Here is a 15,782-nt window from a genome sequence, read left to right as displayed (position 1 = left end):
CTGCGGACGCTAAACTCCGCAGGGTTTACTTTCGAGTCAATGTCCATAAGATCGGACTGTGCGGGCTGATCTATGCGTATGTCTTGCATGGGCGAAGTCATAGGGGTGCAGGGGAACAGTTGCACCCCCAGAGTCAAGTGAATAAATAAAATTTATTAATTAACTGACCGGTTGTCGCAGATAACTCGGTTCTACCAACCAACATAAAGTTGCCTCCCTAAAATAAATCCTGGCAACGCCCATGCTGCTAGGGAATAAATCCCCTTTATGGGAAGACTAAAAACTGCTTAGGATCGGCCTGCGAGACCGATTCTTCTCGCGCTTCCTCGAAAGCAAGCCCCCACCTGGGCGTGCCGATGCTTACTCCCAAGTAGCCGCGCGCTCAGGGGACCGGCTTCCAAGTCAGCAAGCATTGGATCCGGCCTTCGGCGCAGCTCCACGCGCCGGCGTCTGCTCCTAGTGGATCCGACCCGAACTCTGCTCCCAGCCGGAAAAGGCGCCGCGCTGCTCGGGCTGCTCCTTCGCGCGCGCGCGCGCTGCCCCGGATCGCCAGCCCGCCAAGCGGCGCGAGCCTCCGCCCGGGCCGCCGCCATTGGCCGAGGGCTCGGGCGTGGGAGGGGCGCCTGAGGGGAGAGGCAGCAGGAGGGCGGCTCCGGGGAGCTCAGTCGGGGGGGAGAGGCGTCGCCTCGGCAGGGCTGGTGAGACAGGCGCCGGTCCTTGGCGCAGCCCCGCGAGGAGCGGCGGAGGGTCGCCCCAGCTGGGCGGGGCAGGGCAGGGCGCCGTGGGCCTCCGCCTGGGTCTTTCCCAGGGGCCAGCCCCCCAGGGCGCGGTCTCGCCTCGCCTCAAAACCCGTGGGAAAGGAGCGCGAGCGAACAGCTGCCACTGAAAGGACGAGTCCCTTCCGCCTGAGGGGAAAACCGGCGCTGTGGGTTCGCTCCAGGTGGTTGTGCTCCCAACTCAGCCGCCCAAATGACTCGAGGGATCCTCCTCAGAGTCGAGTTCCCCTTCCCTCTCACGCCCGCCTTCTGCTGAAGTGATCCTGGGCCGTCAAGGGTCGTCTAGTCCTGCCACTAGTGCAGGGCCGGATTGAGGTTTGACGAGGCCCTCAGCTACTGAAGGCAATGGGACCCTTGATATGTCCAGCTCTCCTTTGTCAACCACAAATTGTCGCTGTTTTTTGGGTTGAATACATGGTAATTTATGGACCTCATCGGTGTCTAAAGGCATTTGCACATAACAAACACAGAGTCGCTCCTCGTCCCGCCCCTTCAGCCAGTCTTGGAAGCGGGCAGCTCCGGGCTCGGCTTTTTTAAGACCTTCACTTCTGTACCTCAGGAGTAACGAAAATCAATCCGTGGGTTCTCTCTCCTTATGCCACGCCCGCCCGCCCGCCTCAGGGTCGGGATAACTTGGGGAAGCTCCTTGGTTTCAGGAAGGTGCTCATTACAAGGAATTCCTGAACTTAAAAGCAACTGTTCGGAGTTAGCCGTGTTGGTCTGCCATAGTCAAAATAAAAAATAGGTAGCCGTGTTGGTCTGCCATAGTCAAAATAAAAAAATTCCTTCCAGTAGCACCTTAAAGACCAACTAAGTTAGTTTCTTGGTATGAGCTTTCGTGTGTATCTGAAGAAGTGTGCATGCACACAAAACCTCATACCAAGAACTAACTTAGTTGGTCTTTAAGGTGCTACTGGAAGGAATTTTTTTGTTCGGAGTTAGTGTTAAGTCCCTGCTTCCACAAGCCCAGGGCGCGCAAAGGCAGGTGGTGTGTGGGGATCTGGCCAAGGGGATCTAGAAGTATCTGACAGGTCGCAGGGAAGGATCCGCTCTCGCTCTGAAAGTGTGTCCGCGCCCCTAACGGGGCTGGCCGACCCGGTCCCGAAGGATGCCGCGCTGACCTGGGGCGCCCGCGGGCTGCTTTTGGCTTTTCTGCTCGCCGCAACAGCCCTCGGGTTCCATCTACTGGCTATCATTGGGAACCGTTAAAGAGTCCCGGGTGTTAACTGTGCGAACTTGCGAGAAGGACACTGCTGCGAGTTAATCGGAGGCTTTGCTGTTGCTGCAGCTCTCGAAAAAGCTGCGCTTGGTTTTGGCCACTAGCCCTTCCGTCCTGTCCTGGGGGGTTGAGGGCAGAGCGGAGGGGGGCTTTTCTCTGGGTTCGTTCCCTCGTGGCCGCAACCCACCCAGAGCCGCCCCGTGGGAACACGACCCGCGTGGATGTCGACATGTGCTCACGATCTTGCCTTTCAAAGAGTTCGGGGAGGGGGGGACGCGATCGCCAAGCTCGAAAGTGGCTCGCTCGGACGCCGGGCGGCTCTTCCCCCCAAAATTTTTTTTAAAATTAGTTTTCACAATATTATAAACAAACAGACACAGAAGACAAACATAAATCATAGCCTTATTAAAAATCACACTTATTAACTTTGTTAAGTGACTTCCTCGCTTCCCCTTGGTTGAATTTCATTGCATGTCCTTTGAACGGTTTTCCAAATCCAAGTTCTTATGAAATTTAACTTAAACATTAACATCCTTCGATCTTCACCTTATGGAATTAAACATCTTCCCGGCTGACGCGCTGCCCTCTGCTTCTCCCTCCTCCGCAGGTGCGAGCCCCTCGGCGCCATGGCCTGCTGCCTCCAGCTCTCGGACCCCAGCGCGCTCAGCTTCCTGCAGGAGACCGCCCAGCTGCTCTCCCCGCCGGAGCCCAGCGGCAGAAAGCCGGACAGGCCGGCGTCTCCAGGCGCCGCTCTCCAGCCCTTGGATGCCCTGAGCCTCATCAGCCTGCACTGCGCCAGCCTCGGCGCCAAGCCCGCGGATCGGGGCGAGCGCGCAGAGCCCGGCGCGGCTGCCCGGGAAAGAATCCCCGGCGCCCCCGCCAAAGGGCTCCCCGCCCGGCGCCGGCGCGCAGTGGGCGCGGAGGCGCAGCGCGGGACGGACGCCTTCCCTGCGGCCGAGTCGCCGCGGGCCGGGAGGCGAGTCTCCCGCAAGCAGCCCAGACCCCAGCGGAGCTGCGAGGCCAGGGACGCCGCCTTCCAGGGGGTCACGTTTCGGATGCAGCTGAGCTTCTGCCGAAAGAGCTCCGGGGGTTGTCGGCTCCTCATTCGCCCGCGATACAGCAGGTACAGCCGCCACCCTGGGAAAGAGCAGGTTGCGTTTCTCTTCTGTTTGGATGCAAAAGCAAAGCCGGCATGAGATGTTTCATGGGATGCTTTGCTTTTTCCGCCTCGTCTTTAACTGTCCCTTAGATCCCCAAGAGGGCATAGATGTACCTCCTGTAGTCTGCTTCTATGGCAGTTCCCAGGCCATTCAATGGGAAGACAGGCAGACGTCTTGTGGTAAGGAGGGGGCCTAACGCTTCGCCTGATGGGGGAGTACTTGCAGGATAGCCAGACCTAAACACAGGCAGCCTAATATGTTTGAGGGACGTGGGTGGCGCGGTGGGTTAAACCACAGAGCCTAGGACTTGCCGATCAGAAGGTTGGCAGTTCAAATCCCCACAACGGGGTGAGCTCCTGTTCTTTGGTCCCTGCTCCTGCCAACCTAGCAGTTCAAAAGCACGTCAAAGTGCAAGTAGATAAATAGGTACCGCTCCAGTGGGAAGGTAAACAGTGTTTCTGTGTGCTGCTCTGGATCGCCAGAAGTGGCTTAGTCATGCTGGCCACATGACCCAGAAGCTGTACACCGGCTCCTTCAGCCAATAAAGCGAGATGAGCGCCACAACCCCAGAGTCGGTCACGACCGGACCTAATGGTCAGGGGTCCTTTTACCTTTTTAAATATGTTTGAAGTTAATGAGTGACCTCCAACCGCATTCATACTCAAGAAGAGATCTAATGAAATCAATGAACTCCAGTCTTCTCTCAGTATGAACAACACTGGAGTCGAAAATGGATTTTTGTTAAATTAAAAAGCACCTAGTATAACAGCACTTTTGTATTTATTGGTTGGATTTCTGAATGGCAAGGGCAGATTTCCCGCTCAGTTAACAACCAAGGTGAATCTTCTTGGCACAGGATATGTTGACTTGTTATTAGTGCTAGCATGATGTAGTTTTACAAAGGACTTAAATGTATTTAGAAGTCTTTTTTAAACAAAAAACAGCATGGCAGGGATTGGCCAAATTGGATTGAAAGCATAGCATGGAAGGAAGAGGTGTTTTGCCCCTTAACATCCTGAGAATAAAAGTTCAGAGGAGACAATTTCAGCTAACAACTTATGTCTTCCTGAGTAAAAATATATTGCCTCTTTCTTAGAACACTGGATAAAACAAATTCTATTCAACATGCTGGAAGGGTGATTAATGCTGCTGTATTTTCAGCCACACCTGTGATGTAATTTTGACATGTTCATTTAACACACTATTATACCATTTTAAACAGCCATTGCTTTCCCACAAGGAATCTTGGGAACTGTAATTTGTTAAGGGTGCTGAGAGTTGTTCTCCTCCCTTCTCCTCACAGAACTACAATTTCCAGAGCGGTTTAATAATCAATCCCTCTGCCCAGGGAACTGTAGCTCTGTGAGTGGAATATCCCAATCTGGTGATAACAGAATGATGCAAGGAGTGAGCTGCAGCCCAGTATAGGAAAAGAGGTGGTAAGCGAACCCCTAGCTACTTTAAATGAATTCAGATCTCCAGGGACTGATGAGATGCACCCAAGGGTACTAAAGGAGCTTGCAGGTGTAATCTCAGAGCCTCTGTCTATAATCTTTGAGAATTCTTGGAGAACAGGTGAGGTCCCTGCAGACTGGAGGCGGGCAAATGTTGTCCCCACCTTCAAAAAGGGGAGAAAAGAAGACCCAGGTAACAACCGACCGGTGTTCTTGACATCAATACCGGAAAAGGTCCTAGAAAAATAATTCAGCAGTTAGTCTGTGAGGACTTAGAAAATGATGCTGTGATTACTAAGACCCAGCATGGGTTTCTCAAAAACAAATCATGCCAGACAAGTCTGGTGTGTATGTATGTGTGTGTATATATATATATGTGTGTGTGTGTGTGTGTGTGTGTATAGTTGTTGTTGTTGTTTAGTCGTTTAGTTGTGTCCGACTCTTCGTGACCCCCTGGACCAGAGCACGCCAGGTACTTCTGTCTTCCACTGCCTCCCGCAGTTTGGTCAGACTCATGTTTGTAGCTTCGAAGACACTATCCAACCATCTCGTCCTCTGTCGTCCCCTTCTCCTTGTGCCCTCCATCTTTCCCAACATCAGGGTCTTTTCCAGGGAGTCTTCTCTTCTCATGAGATGGCCAAAGTATTGGAGCCTCAGCTTCAGGATCTGTCCTTCCAGTGACTGATTCCAGGGCTGATTTCCTTAAGAATGTGTGTGTGTGTGTATATGTGTGTGTGTGTGTATGTGTGTATATATATATATATATATATATATATATATATATATATATATATATGCAGGTTTTGGTGTCTTCGGGTGTCTTCCCGTGTAAGAGTTGGGGTGTCTAGGCGACGTTTCGACGAGGTCTCACTCGTCATCTTCAGGCTGGTGCTTTCGGCTTCTTGTTACTGGAACAGAGCAGGATCTCAGTGTTTGAGTTCCTATAAATACTGTTGAGGGGGTGTGGTGTATAGCCTCCAACGTTCTGGGCAGAGAGGAAGTTCCCAGGTTAGTGTGACTTTTCTTCTTTTGTTCCTTAATTACTTGAGGGATATCTTGAGTGATTTCTTGAGTGATATTCTCTTTAACATGGAACATCACCACAAGAGAATAATCATGGAAGCCATCGAGATAGAGAAACACCCTCACAACATGAACAAGCGTGACGACACGTCCCGCCTGCCAGACATCTGGAAATTAGCCCTCCCCACAAAAACCGACACCAGAACCAGAGGCACACAGAACGCCATCACCAATCAACCACACCAGACCCAAACCCAGACCCTCTCCACAGATAAATTACAGACACCATCCAGTAGCCAAACCATAGTGGCACCTCCGGATGCTGCACCCCCCTGCAATCCCTACACAGATCTGGCTGGCACAGGGCACAAAACCACAGCTCGCCCCTATACACGAAGCCAAGCCAGAGCACAACTAAGTGCAGTACAGCCATCTTCTCAGAAAAACTCTTCACAAGCTCAAGAGGTCAAGACACGAAAGCTTTAGCAACTAATCCACACTTAATGACCCACCTAAGTGGTACTCAGAATATCACTCAAGAAATCACTCAAGATATCCCTCAAGTAATTAAGGAACAAAAGAAGAAAAGGCACACTAACCTGGGAACTTCCTCTCTGCCCAGAACGTTGGAGGCTATACACCACACCCCCTCAACAGTATTTATAGGAACTCAAACACTGAGATCCTGCTCTGTTCCAGTAACAAGAAGCCGAAAGCACCAGCCTGAAGATGACGAGTGAGACCTCGTCGAAACGTCGCCTAGACACCCCAACTCTTACACGGGAAGACACCCGAAGACACCAAAACCTGCATATATATATATATATATATATATATATATATATATATAATTACAAGCTGGATGGATCAGGGGAAATGTTGTGGGAGTAGTGTATCTTGATTTCAATAAGGCTTTTCACAAAGTCCCCCACGATACTCTTGCAGAGAAGCTGACAGAATGTGGGCTGAATGAGGTTACTGTTAGGAGGATTTGTAGCTGGTTGACTGACTGAGCCCAAAGAGTACTCATTAATGGTTCCTCGTCATCCTAGAAAAAGGGACAAGTGGGGTGCCACAGGGTTCTGTCCTGGGTGCAACATCTTTATAAAAAACTTGGATGAAGGAATTGAGGGGATGCTCATCCAATTTGCAAACAGAGTGGGGATTCAAAATGACATTAACAGATTGGAGAACTGGGCCAAAACTAACAAAATTAATTTTAGTTAGAACAAATGTAAGGTTCTACACTTAGGAAGGAAGAACCAGCTGCACAAATATAAGATGGGGGACACCTGTTTTACCAAGTGTGAAAGGGATCTAGGGGTCTCAGTGGATCAAAAGCTTAGTATGAGTCAACAGTGTGATGCAGCAGCAAAAAAAGATAATGCCATTCTAGGCTGCATCAACAGAAGTATAGTGTTTAGATCAAGAGAAGTAATAGTCCAACTCCATTCTGCCTTGGTCAGACCCCACCTGGAATACTGTGTCCAATTCTGGGCACCACAATTTAAGAAGGATATTGACAAGCTGAAACGTGTGTAGAGGAGGGCAGTCAAGATGATCAAGGGACTGAGATCTGATACTCATCTTCAACTATCTTAAGGACTGTCACATGGAAGATGGAGAAAGGAGATTCCAAATCAACATCAGAAAGAACTTTCTGACAGTAAGAGCTGTTTGACAGTGGACTAGACTCCTTCATTGGAGGTTTTAAACATCTGTAATGAATGCTTTAGTTGAGATTTGTCCATTACAGGAGGTAGGACTAAATTACTCTTGGGGTCCCTTCTAACACTATGATTCTGTGATTCTATGGGAAAGGTAACTAATGCCACAGAATACAGAATCAGGCTTCAATGTGATTCTAACAGATTGGAGAACTGGGCCCAAACTAAAAAAATGAAATTCAACAGGGACAAATGTCAGGTTCTGCACTTAGGCAGGAAGAACCAGCTGCACAAATATAAGCTGAGGGACACCTGGCTTGCTAGTAGTACATGTGAAAAGGATCTAGGGGTCTTTGTAGACCACAAACTGGACGTGAGCCAACAGTGTGATGCAGCAGCAAAAAAAGCTCATGCTATTCTGCATCAACAGAAGTCTAGTTTCCCAATCAAAGGAACTAATAGTACCACTCTATTCTGCCTTGGTCAGACCACACCTGGAATATTGTGCCAAGTTCTGGGCACCTCAATTTAAGGAGGATATTGACAGGCTGGAACATGTGCAGATGAGGGCAACCAAGATGATCAAGGGTCTGGAAACTAAGCCTTATGAGGAACAGTTGAGGGAGCCATCTTCAAACAGCTGAAGGGGTGTCTGTCACATGAAAGATGGAGTAAGTTTGTTTTTTTGCTTTGGGACCTGAACTATTGGATTCAATGGAAGGACTAAACATCAGGAAGAACTTTCTGATGGTATGAGCTGTTTGACAGTGGAATGGATGGACTCTCCTTTCTTGGAGGTTTTTGAGCACTGGTTGGATGGCCATCTGTCATGGATGCTTTAATTGACATTACTTCAGTACAGGGCATTGGTCTAGATGACCCTTGGGGTTCCTTCCAAGTCCACAATATATGATTCTATGAATAGGGGTACTCCAATAACTCTCAGCATCCTTTACAATTTTCTGGATTCTTTTGGGAGAAAAGAGGCAGTGTGGTGTAATGGTTTGAGTCTTGGGCTAGGACCTGGATTACCTCACAGGGTTGTTGTGAAGATAAAATGAGGGGGGGAAATGCATGTACGTACACCACCTCGAGCTTCTTGGAGGAAAGTTGAAGCGCAAATGTAATATACAGTATACATATGCCATGATTACGGTATTTAAAGTGGTGTAATAGTGCTTTAAATGTATGGGGCAGAGGGGCCTTAACTCTGAAATATTTTCAGTCAGGGAAGGTAAATATAATTGTAGCTCCATTTCAGGGATGAGTTACATATAACTCTGGAAGCTGCCTATATGTACAACAGGCTTTAAATACCTGGGACTGATTTTACTACTCCACAGGCTTTCACGTTCATTAATGTTTTCTTTTTAAGCATGTGTTGTATGGTATAAGTCTAGTAACCCTCGCTTATTTTGCTTCTGTCTGTAATGGAAGTGGATTAAGTGGCAAATGATGATTCTAGGAGATGTCACAGGTTTCAAATCCCTCACTCAGCAATAGATTATTTAGAATGATGCTTAGGTGTCCTTGAACGCATGACTCACCTCTCAGCCTCAGTTCCCCAATCATCAAAATGGGAATAAGGTGGCCTGTTCTGGAATGACTGAAGACACGTGAGATGAGGAAAAAGGTTGTTGGTTCTCTTGAGTCTCAGGAATCACTGCAGAGTGCAAAACTAAGTCAATTAGTTTAGAAATCAGATTTCCGAAGCAGATCTAAAATGCTATACATCTAATCTGTGTTCAGTGGAAAACTTGGGAAAAGAAGCCGAACCCCTTTAGCAAGAGAAGAATGCAGAGCTGGCAGTTCCAAGGAGGAAGAAGGATGTCCCTCTACCCACAGTATGTCAATAATTTAGGCAATAAATACTTGTAGTATCAGCTGGCAATATTTGGGATACTAAGGACAAAAGAAAAGCTTGTGGTGATAATTTTTTCTCCAGGAGAAGTACAGAGTGGGGAGGGTCTTGTTCCACTTGCCAAGCATGTGGTTTTTCTGTAGCAAACCAATGAACGTTGTTGTTTCACCTATTGGTAAGGCTAGTTTTTTTAAAAAACAGAAACAAGGGAGGGGGAGAGAAAGAGAGGAAGTAAATTGATGCCTCCCCTATTTCAATGTATGAAATTATTTTTTTAGAAAACCATCCATCCCAGAGTCGTTTCACGCCATTAGTGGTTTCTGCACCCACAAGCGTGAAAGGGGGGTTACCTCCCTAAATACTCAGTATGCCTTAACGGTGGGTTGTGCTGAACTAAGTGTAGCCATGTGCAACTTTCCGAAAGACTTTAAGGGCTTACTGTGGGAAAGGCAAGGGAAGCTGGGCTGTTGTATCATCAGAGCCAGTGTGGTGGTGTTGTTAAGAGCGATAGACTCGTAATCTGGTGAACTGGGTTCGCTTCCCCGCTCCTCCACACACAGCTGCTGGGTGACCTTGGGCCAGTCACACTTCTCTGAAGTCTCTCAGCCTCACTCACCTCACAGAGTGTTTGTTGTGGGGGAGGAAGGGAAAAGGAGACTGTTAGCTGCTTTGAGACTCCTTAGGGTAGTGATAAAGCGGGATATCAAATCCAAATTTCTTTCTTCTTCTTCTGACCTCTCTGTCTGATCACTACTCAGCTGATCAGAGTAACTTTTATTCACATTTTGAAATGCTGTTCTGGAATCTTTTGATGAAGTAATATTCCAAATAAGGTATGCCAGGCTGTTTGAAATTAATACGCATGAGGGAGGTACTTTGAACATGCAATAAACATTAAGTATTGTTTATAATAAGATTTGTATTAATCCATTAAATACCACCCAGGGTTGTGGCTTATAAACTGCTATTTGACCCAGTTGCCCTTTGTCTTTGAGGGGATAAGTGCTGTGCTTCTTGCAAGACCAGGAAAACACCACTATGGAGAGATGCTGAAGATGGGACCCCCCTCTGCAATGCTTGTGGCATTAGGTACCTTATGACTGCTGAAATAGCGTGGCGTATTTCTTGTTGGTTTCCTTAAAAGGTATGCCCAGCATATCTTCTGGCAGTGCAAAAAGTTTAAAAGATAATACACAACAGCACTGAGTACAACTTGCCATGTAGCCTGAAAAGGCTCTTCTCTGTTATCTGAAGCCTGTGGTGAGATCAACAGATTTAGAAGCGATTGCAGCTCTCCTAGCCAGTGGCGTAGCATGGGGGGTGCAGGGGGGGGCGGCCGCACCGGGCGCAACATCTGGGGGTTAGGGGGGCGCAAATCCACGGGTTAGGGGGCGCAAATTACTTGCCTTGCCCCGGGTGCTGACAACCCACGCTACGCCACTGCTCCTAGCGACAGCTAGAATTTGCATCGCTAAATACTGGAAGTCTGAAGCAATTCATTAGTTGAAAGATGGGCTGGAGAAGACACAGCAAGTGTTAACATGCATTCAAATGACATGCTAAATCACATAAGCCAGAAACCAACATGAGCATAAGTTCTTAGAGTATTGGGTGCTGTGTGATTGTGGAATGAAGGAGTTGAGGACAATATCTACCCTTACAGCTTATCCCCAGTGATATTACTCCTAGATACTCTTTCTTATTCTTCCCCTCATTTGTGGCATCTGCTAGTATTATTTTAATATTTCAATAGGCTAAGATACTTACCTGTGTATGATGTCTAATGAACTCTGCCATTCTTCTCTCCATTTATTTTTGATTTTTCACTATATAGGCACCCCCCCTCAAAAAAAGCGATGATGAGACAAAAGCGATGATCTGAACTGCAGGGCAATATGAAAGCATTTATCTGAGCTTTTTTTTTTTAACAAAAAGAGTAAAGTTATACCCAACTTTTCACCACAAATTTTTAAAAGCTACAATGGTCAAAATTTTATGCATTGAAGAGTAACACATTAGAACAGTATGTATTGTGCAAGAGCATCCTGAAATAAAACAACGTAACCTGTTTGTTCAAGGCTTATTCATCTAAAAGGGTCTAACAGTTACCACTGTACAGAAACAAGCTGTAACAAATTAAGGTCGTCAAACCTTAACAAACAAACAAAGGTCGGCAAACAAAGGTCGGCAGTTCGAATCCCCGCGACGGGGTGAGCTCCCGTTGTTCGGTCCCAGCTCCTGCCCACCTAGCAGTTCGAAAGCACGTCAAGTGCAAGTAGATAAATAGGTACCGTTCCAGGCGGGAAGGTAAATGGTGTTTCTGTGCGCTGCTCTGGTTCGCCAGAAGCAGCTTAGTCATGCTGGCCACATGACCCGGAAGCTGTCTGCGGACAAACACTGGCTCCCTTGGCCTATAGAGCAAGATGAGCGCACAACCCCAGAGTCATCCGTGACTGGATCTGGGGTCCCTTTACCTTTACAGTATATAACAGGCCACAGCACTTGAGGCCATTGCAGTCTGTCCGCCACGCTCAGTGAAGCCCCAACACTATGCTGATTGACCCTTATCATATGCCACCATCACCTTTCATTCCTATATCCTGGCATCTGGGATCCTAAGCCTGATGTTTCACCTGACACCCCTCTGAAAGATGATGCATCTCCGCTTTCATGCTATTTGGGATTAACTGGGAGATTAAGTTGCGCTGGGGGGGGGGGGGAGAAGGTTACTACAGTCAGACCTAAATGAATGGAATGACCTGCCACATGACTTAATCAACTCTGTTTTTGACCTTCAGGTACAAAAAGTACAGAATCCGGTGTTTTCAGTGCTGGAATATTCCAAAGCATGGTGGGAATCCCTTTTCTCATTGTTCCAGTTGTGGACGCAGGCTGCATTTAGTTGCTGCCCAGGAGAAATCTCGGAAAAGGTAAAGGGGGGGTGGTTAAGGGGCAGGCGGGGGGGGGGGAGAAACAGCTTCTAAAACACACCAGCCCTTCACCGGCAGGAAGAAAACACAGCCGCTGCCAACCTAAGGGCTCTCTTTTCTTTCCATTTCTAGATGTGGAAGCTTTCTAAGGGTTTGCAGTTAGCTGGATATCAAAACAGCTCTTGGGAAATCTGGCTGACTTGTCGGAAGGGTCTGGCTGAACAGCCTGGTAGATTGGTCATTAGGAGGTTCAGTGGATGAAGGGCTCTTCTTTGTTTGTCTTTGTCTTTTGTTTGTACGCTGCTTTTGTTTTTGAAGTCAGTGCTATGTGTCGCATGTTGGGTGTTTGTTTGCAGTGTGTGGGAGGAGGCAGGAAAGAAGGGGATGTTTTTTGCAAGGAAAAAAGTATTTGTTTCCATTAACTTCCATAAGCAATTGGGGCTACATGCTGGAACAGAATGCAACGTTCCCATTGAGGATGGACACATTGAAATTGCTTTCAGGCAGTGATTCCCACCCAACCTTTTAGCACTTTGGATTGCTGCCTCCTTGTTAATAGTTCTTTGTAGTGATGGACTGGAAAGTACAAAGAAACATTTCCACAAACTACAAACTTTGGGAACAGCAGTCATTGAGCAGTTGTGGTGGGGGAGGGAGTTTGTTTAAAAGACATGAAATAAAGCTCCTTCATGAATTCCTGATGATTTTCTATTGCACTAAATATGGCAAGTGTAAATACATAATATTTATGATACAAAATATTTATATACTTGATTCAAATATTTGTTGGGGATGCTGATGAATATCCTTTGTTAGTACAACATACAGCATTGCTGAATGTGTCTCAGAAAGTGTGTCCAACCTGGATTGTGCCATGGGGCACTTTTCAAAGTGGTATTTATTTTTGTAAATAGTGTTTATATTTGAAGTATTTGTTTTCTGTATTCTCCCTTACATAGCACAGCCAAAAGAAAATGAAAATAAAACATGTTGTGAAATTGAAAGCAATTACTCTGATTTTCCTGTAATATTTTGCTTACTATCCCAAGTCAAGGTTTTGTTCAAGATTACTGAGCATCTTGATGGTTATTTTGCTGGTTATAAGCTTCTGCAATAAATATTATTTATTGTAACTAAGTGTAGGAAATTCTTTTAATTCCTAATTTTTCAGTCAAACTTGGAATAAGGCTTTGAGGGGAAGGGAAGCAGGAAAAGTAGTCTGAGAAATACACAATTGAATTTAGGTGTGGTTAGGCAATTACTGTACTACTTTGTAGTCCTTATTATGACAGCAGAGGAAACCTACAAAACAGAAGCTCATGATGTGCTTAGGATTTTGATGGTGGCTAGCTGTTTTCTAGGCAGAGACCTTGGCCTCTAGTAAAACGGTAGAAAATTCCACAAGAGACCTTGGGAAACGATCTGGACCCAACAAGCCTTACGGGGCAAACCCCTGAAACTGATCCATGCTACTCCTCCCCACCCCCGCAAGTGCCCTAAAGGTCCAACTGAATTGGATAACAAGCTGCCTCTGACAACAGAGCCATCATTAATTCCCTTCTCTTTCCACCTCCCTACCCCAGTACAGAAAGCCAGATCCAGTATGTGTCCTGCCAAATGCATATTGGCCTGATGCAGTTTGACAGAGAACCATGGTTGTCATAGCAGACATAAGAAACCAAGCTGCCACAGACAAGACTAACTTGGTGGGTATGTACAAGTTACCCAATACAGTGGTATCTCGGGTTAAGAACTTAATTCGTTCCGGAGGTCTGTTCTTAACCTGAAACTGTTCTTAACCTGAGGTACCACTTTAGCTAATGGGGCCTCCCACTGCTGCCGCCGTGCGATTTCTGTTCTCATCCTGAAGCAAAGTTCTTAACCTTAAGTACTATTTCTGGGTTAGTGGAGTCTATAACCTGAAGCGTCTGTAACCCGAGGTACCACTGTACCAAAAGCCTTTTAAGGTCTTCAGTGCCACATCTGAGGCATGGATTAATATTTTTGCCCATTGATTCATATATATAGCTTCCAACCCTTTGATAAATGCTATCCCAAAGTGCATAATTTCCATAGTTCTCTTCATAAATGCCCAAGAGGCATTGTCAAATGCTTTTTCAATATCTAGAAATATTAAGATATCCTATTTTTCATTTTCTTTTCTAAGAGTTTGATAATATTCAATACATTTTGAGTGTTATTTCTTAATTGTTTTGTCGGTAAGCAGCCTATCTGCTCTTCATGTATATAAGTTTTAAAAATCATTCTCTGTTCAATCCAGTTTGTCCTTATCTCCTGCCTCTTTCATTCAAAGTTTCCTGGGAATTTCCTCTGTGGCTCCCTTCTTTGCTGCCATCACTATCTGTTTTACTTGTTTTTCTTCTACACCTTTATTGTTACTGCTTTTTGGGGTTTTATTCAGAGATCCTTTCTTCCACCTCACTTTGACCTGCGGCTGTTTTCTTCACTCTGCTGTACACCTACTATAATCAGGCTCAAGGGTATTTGGATATTCCTTAGATCTGCTGGCATTATAATACCTTCTCCCCCCCTTTCCCCCTTGCCATGTTCACACTTTACAGACTGTTCTTCCTTCGCTTGTTTTTTCAAGTTCCACCACTCACATTATTGTTGTCGTTCTTGTTCTTATTTATTAATTTGTGTACTTCCCTTCATCTGTAGACCTAAGGGCGGTTTGCAACATAAAAATACAAGATAAAAACCACACACAATAGATAATAAAAACAAGGAGAAAAACAAACCAATAATTGCTCCCCCAAACACATTTAAAAGGGTGCATCACACTGTTGATGTGTATTGGGAAATGATTTATGATGAATTGGAAAAAAATGTTCAAAACTACTATCCCACAAAAACCAGAGTCCTTTTTGTTGGGGATAATCCATACTGAAATTCCCAGGTGTTGAAAAAAGATTATGTGTGCAACAACTACAGATCATGTTTTATTAGCCCCCAAATGGAAAGTGAGCAAGGTCCCAACTAAAGAGGATTGGCAACTTAAATTGACAGAATATGCACAACTTGCAGATTTAACATATAGAATAAAAGAGCAAGAACATATATTTCAAGAAGACTGGAAAACATTTATTTAATATATGGAAAATAACTATACATCTGAAATAAAAAAATTCCTTCCAGTAGCACCTTAAAGACCAACTAAGTTAGTTCTTGGTATGAGCTTTCGTGTGCATGCACACTTCTTCAGATACACTGAAACAGAAGTTGCCAGATCCTTCTATATAGTGAGAAGGTGGGGAGGGGTGTTACTCAGAAGGGTGGTGGGAATGGGAGATAGGCAGATAGCTGGGAGAGCCTGTTGACGACTCTTAACGACTGTAATAGGTCTTACAGGAAAAGGCAAGGGGTGAGAAGGTGAGAAATGGTATAGTCATGTATAGTGAGATAAGAATCCAATGTCTTTGTTCAGCCCTGGTTTTTCCATTGTTTTAAGTTTGGTAATGAGTTGTAATTCAGCAGCTTCTCTTTCCAGTCTGTTTCTGAAATTCCTTTGTAGTAAAACAGCTACTTTGAGATCTTGTATAGAATGTCCTGGGAGATTGAAGTGTTCTCCTACTGGTTTCTCTGTTTTGTGATTCTTGATGTCAGATTTATGTCCGTTTATTCTTTGGCGTAAGGTTTGGCCTGTTTGTCCAATATAGAGAGCTGAAGGA

The 15,782-nt window shown here is 46.0% G+C and overlaps 2 protein-coding genes across 2 annotated transcripts in view; both read left to right on the top strand.

The window, feature by feature from the left end:
* Nucleotides 1-15,782, top strand: part of LOC310696936 (uncharacterized protein) — a 37,232-nt gene that overhangs the window by 13,836 nt on the left and 7,614 nt on the right. The gene's annotated exons all lie outside the window — the stretch shown is intronic.
* On the top strand, nucleotides 677-13,223 carry ZGLP1 (zinc finger GATA like protein 1). Its single transcript, XM_083483201.1, has 6 exons — nucleotides 677-698; nucleotides 2,603-3,118; nucleotides 9,049-9,143; nucleotides 10,156-10,249; nucleotides 11,959-12,090; nucleotides 12,223-13,223. The coding sequence occupies exons 2-6, from the start codon at nucleotides 2,622-2,624 to the stop codon at nucleotides 12,251-12,253; spliced, it is 849 nt and encodes a 282-aa protein (XP_083339327.1). The 5' UTR covers nucleotides 677-698; nucleotides 2,603-2,621; the 3' UTR covers nucleotides 12,254-13,223.

Source organism: Podarcis liolepis (assembly GCF_965112155.1).
Source record: "Podarcis liolepis genome assembly, chromosome: 17".
Lineage (NCBI taxonomy): Eukaryota > Metazoa > Chordata > Lepidosauria > Squamata > Lacertidae > Podarcis > Podarcis liolepis.
Note: the sequence above shows the minus strand (reverse complement) of the source record. Positions and strands in the feature narration are given on the sequence as shown.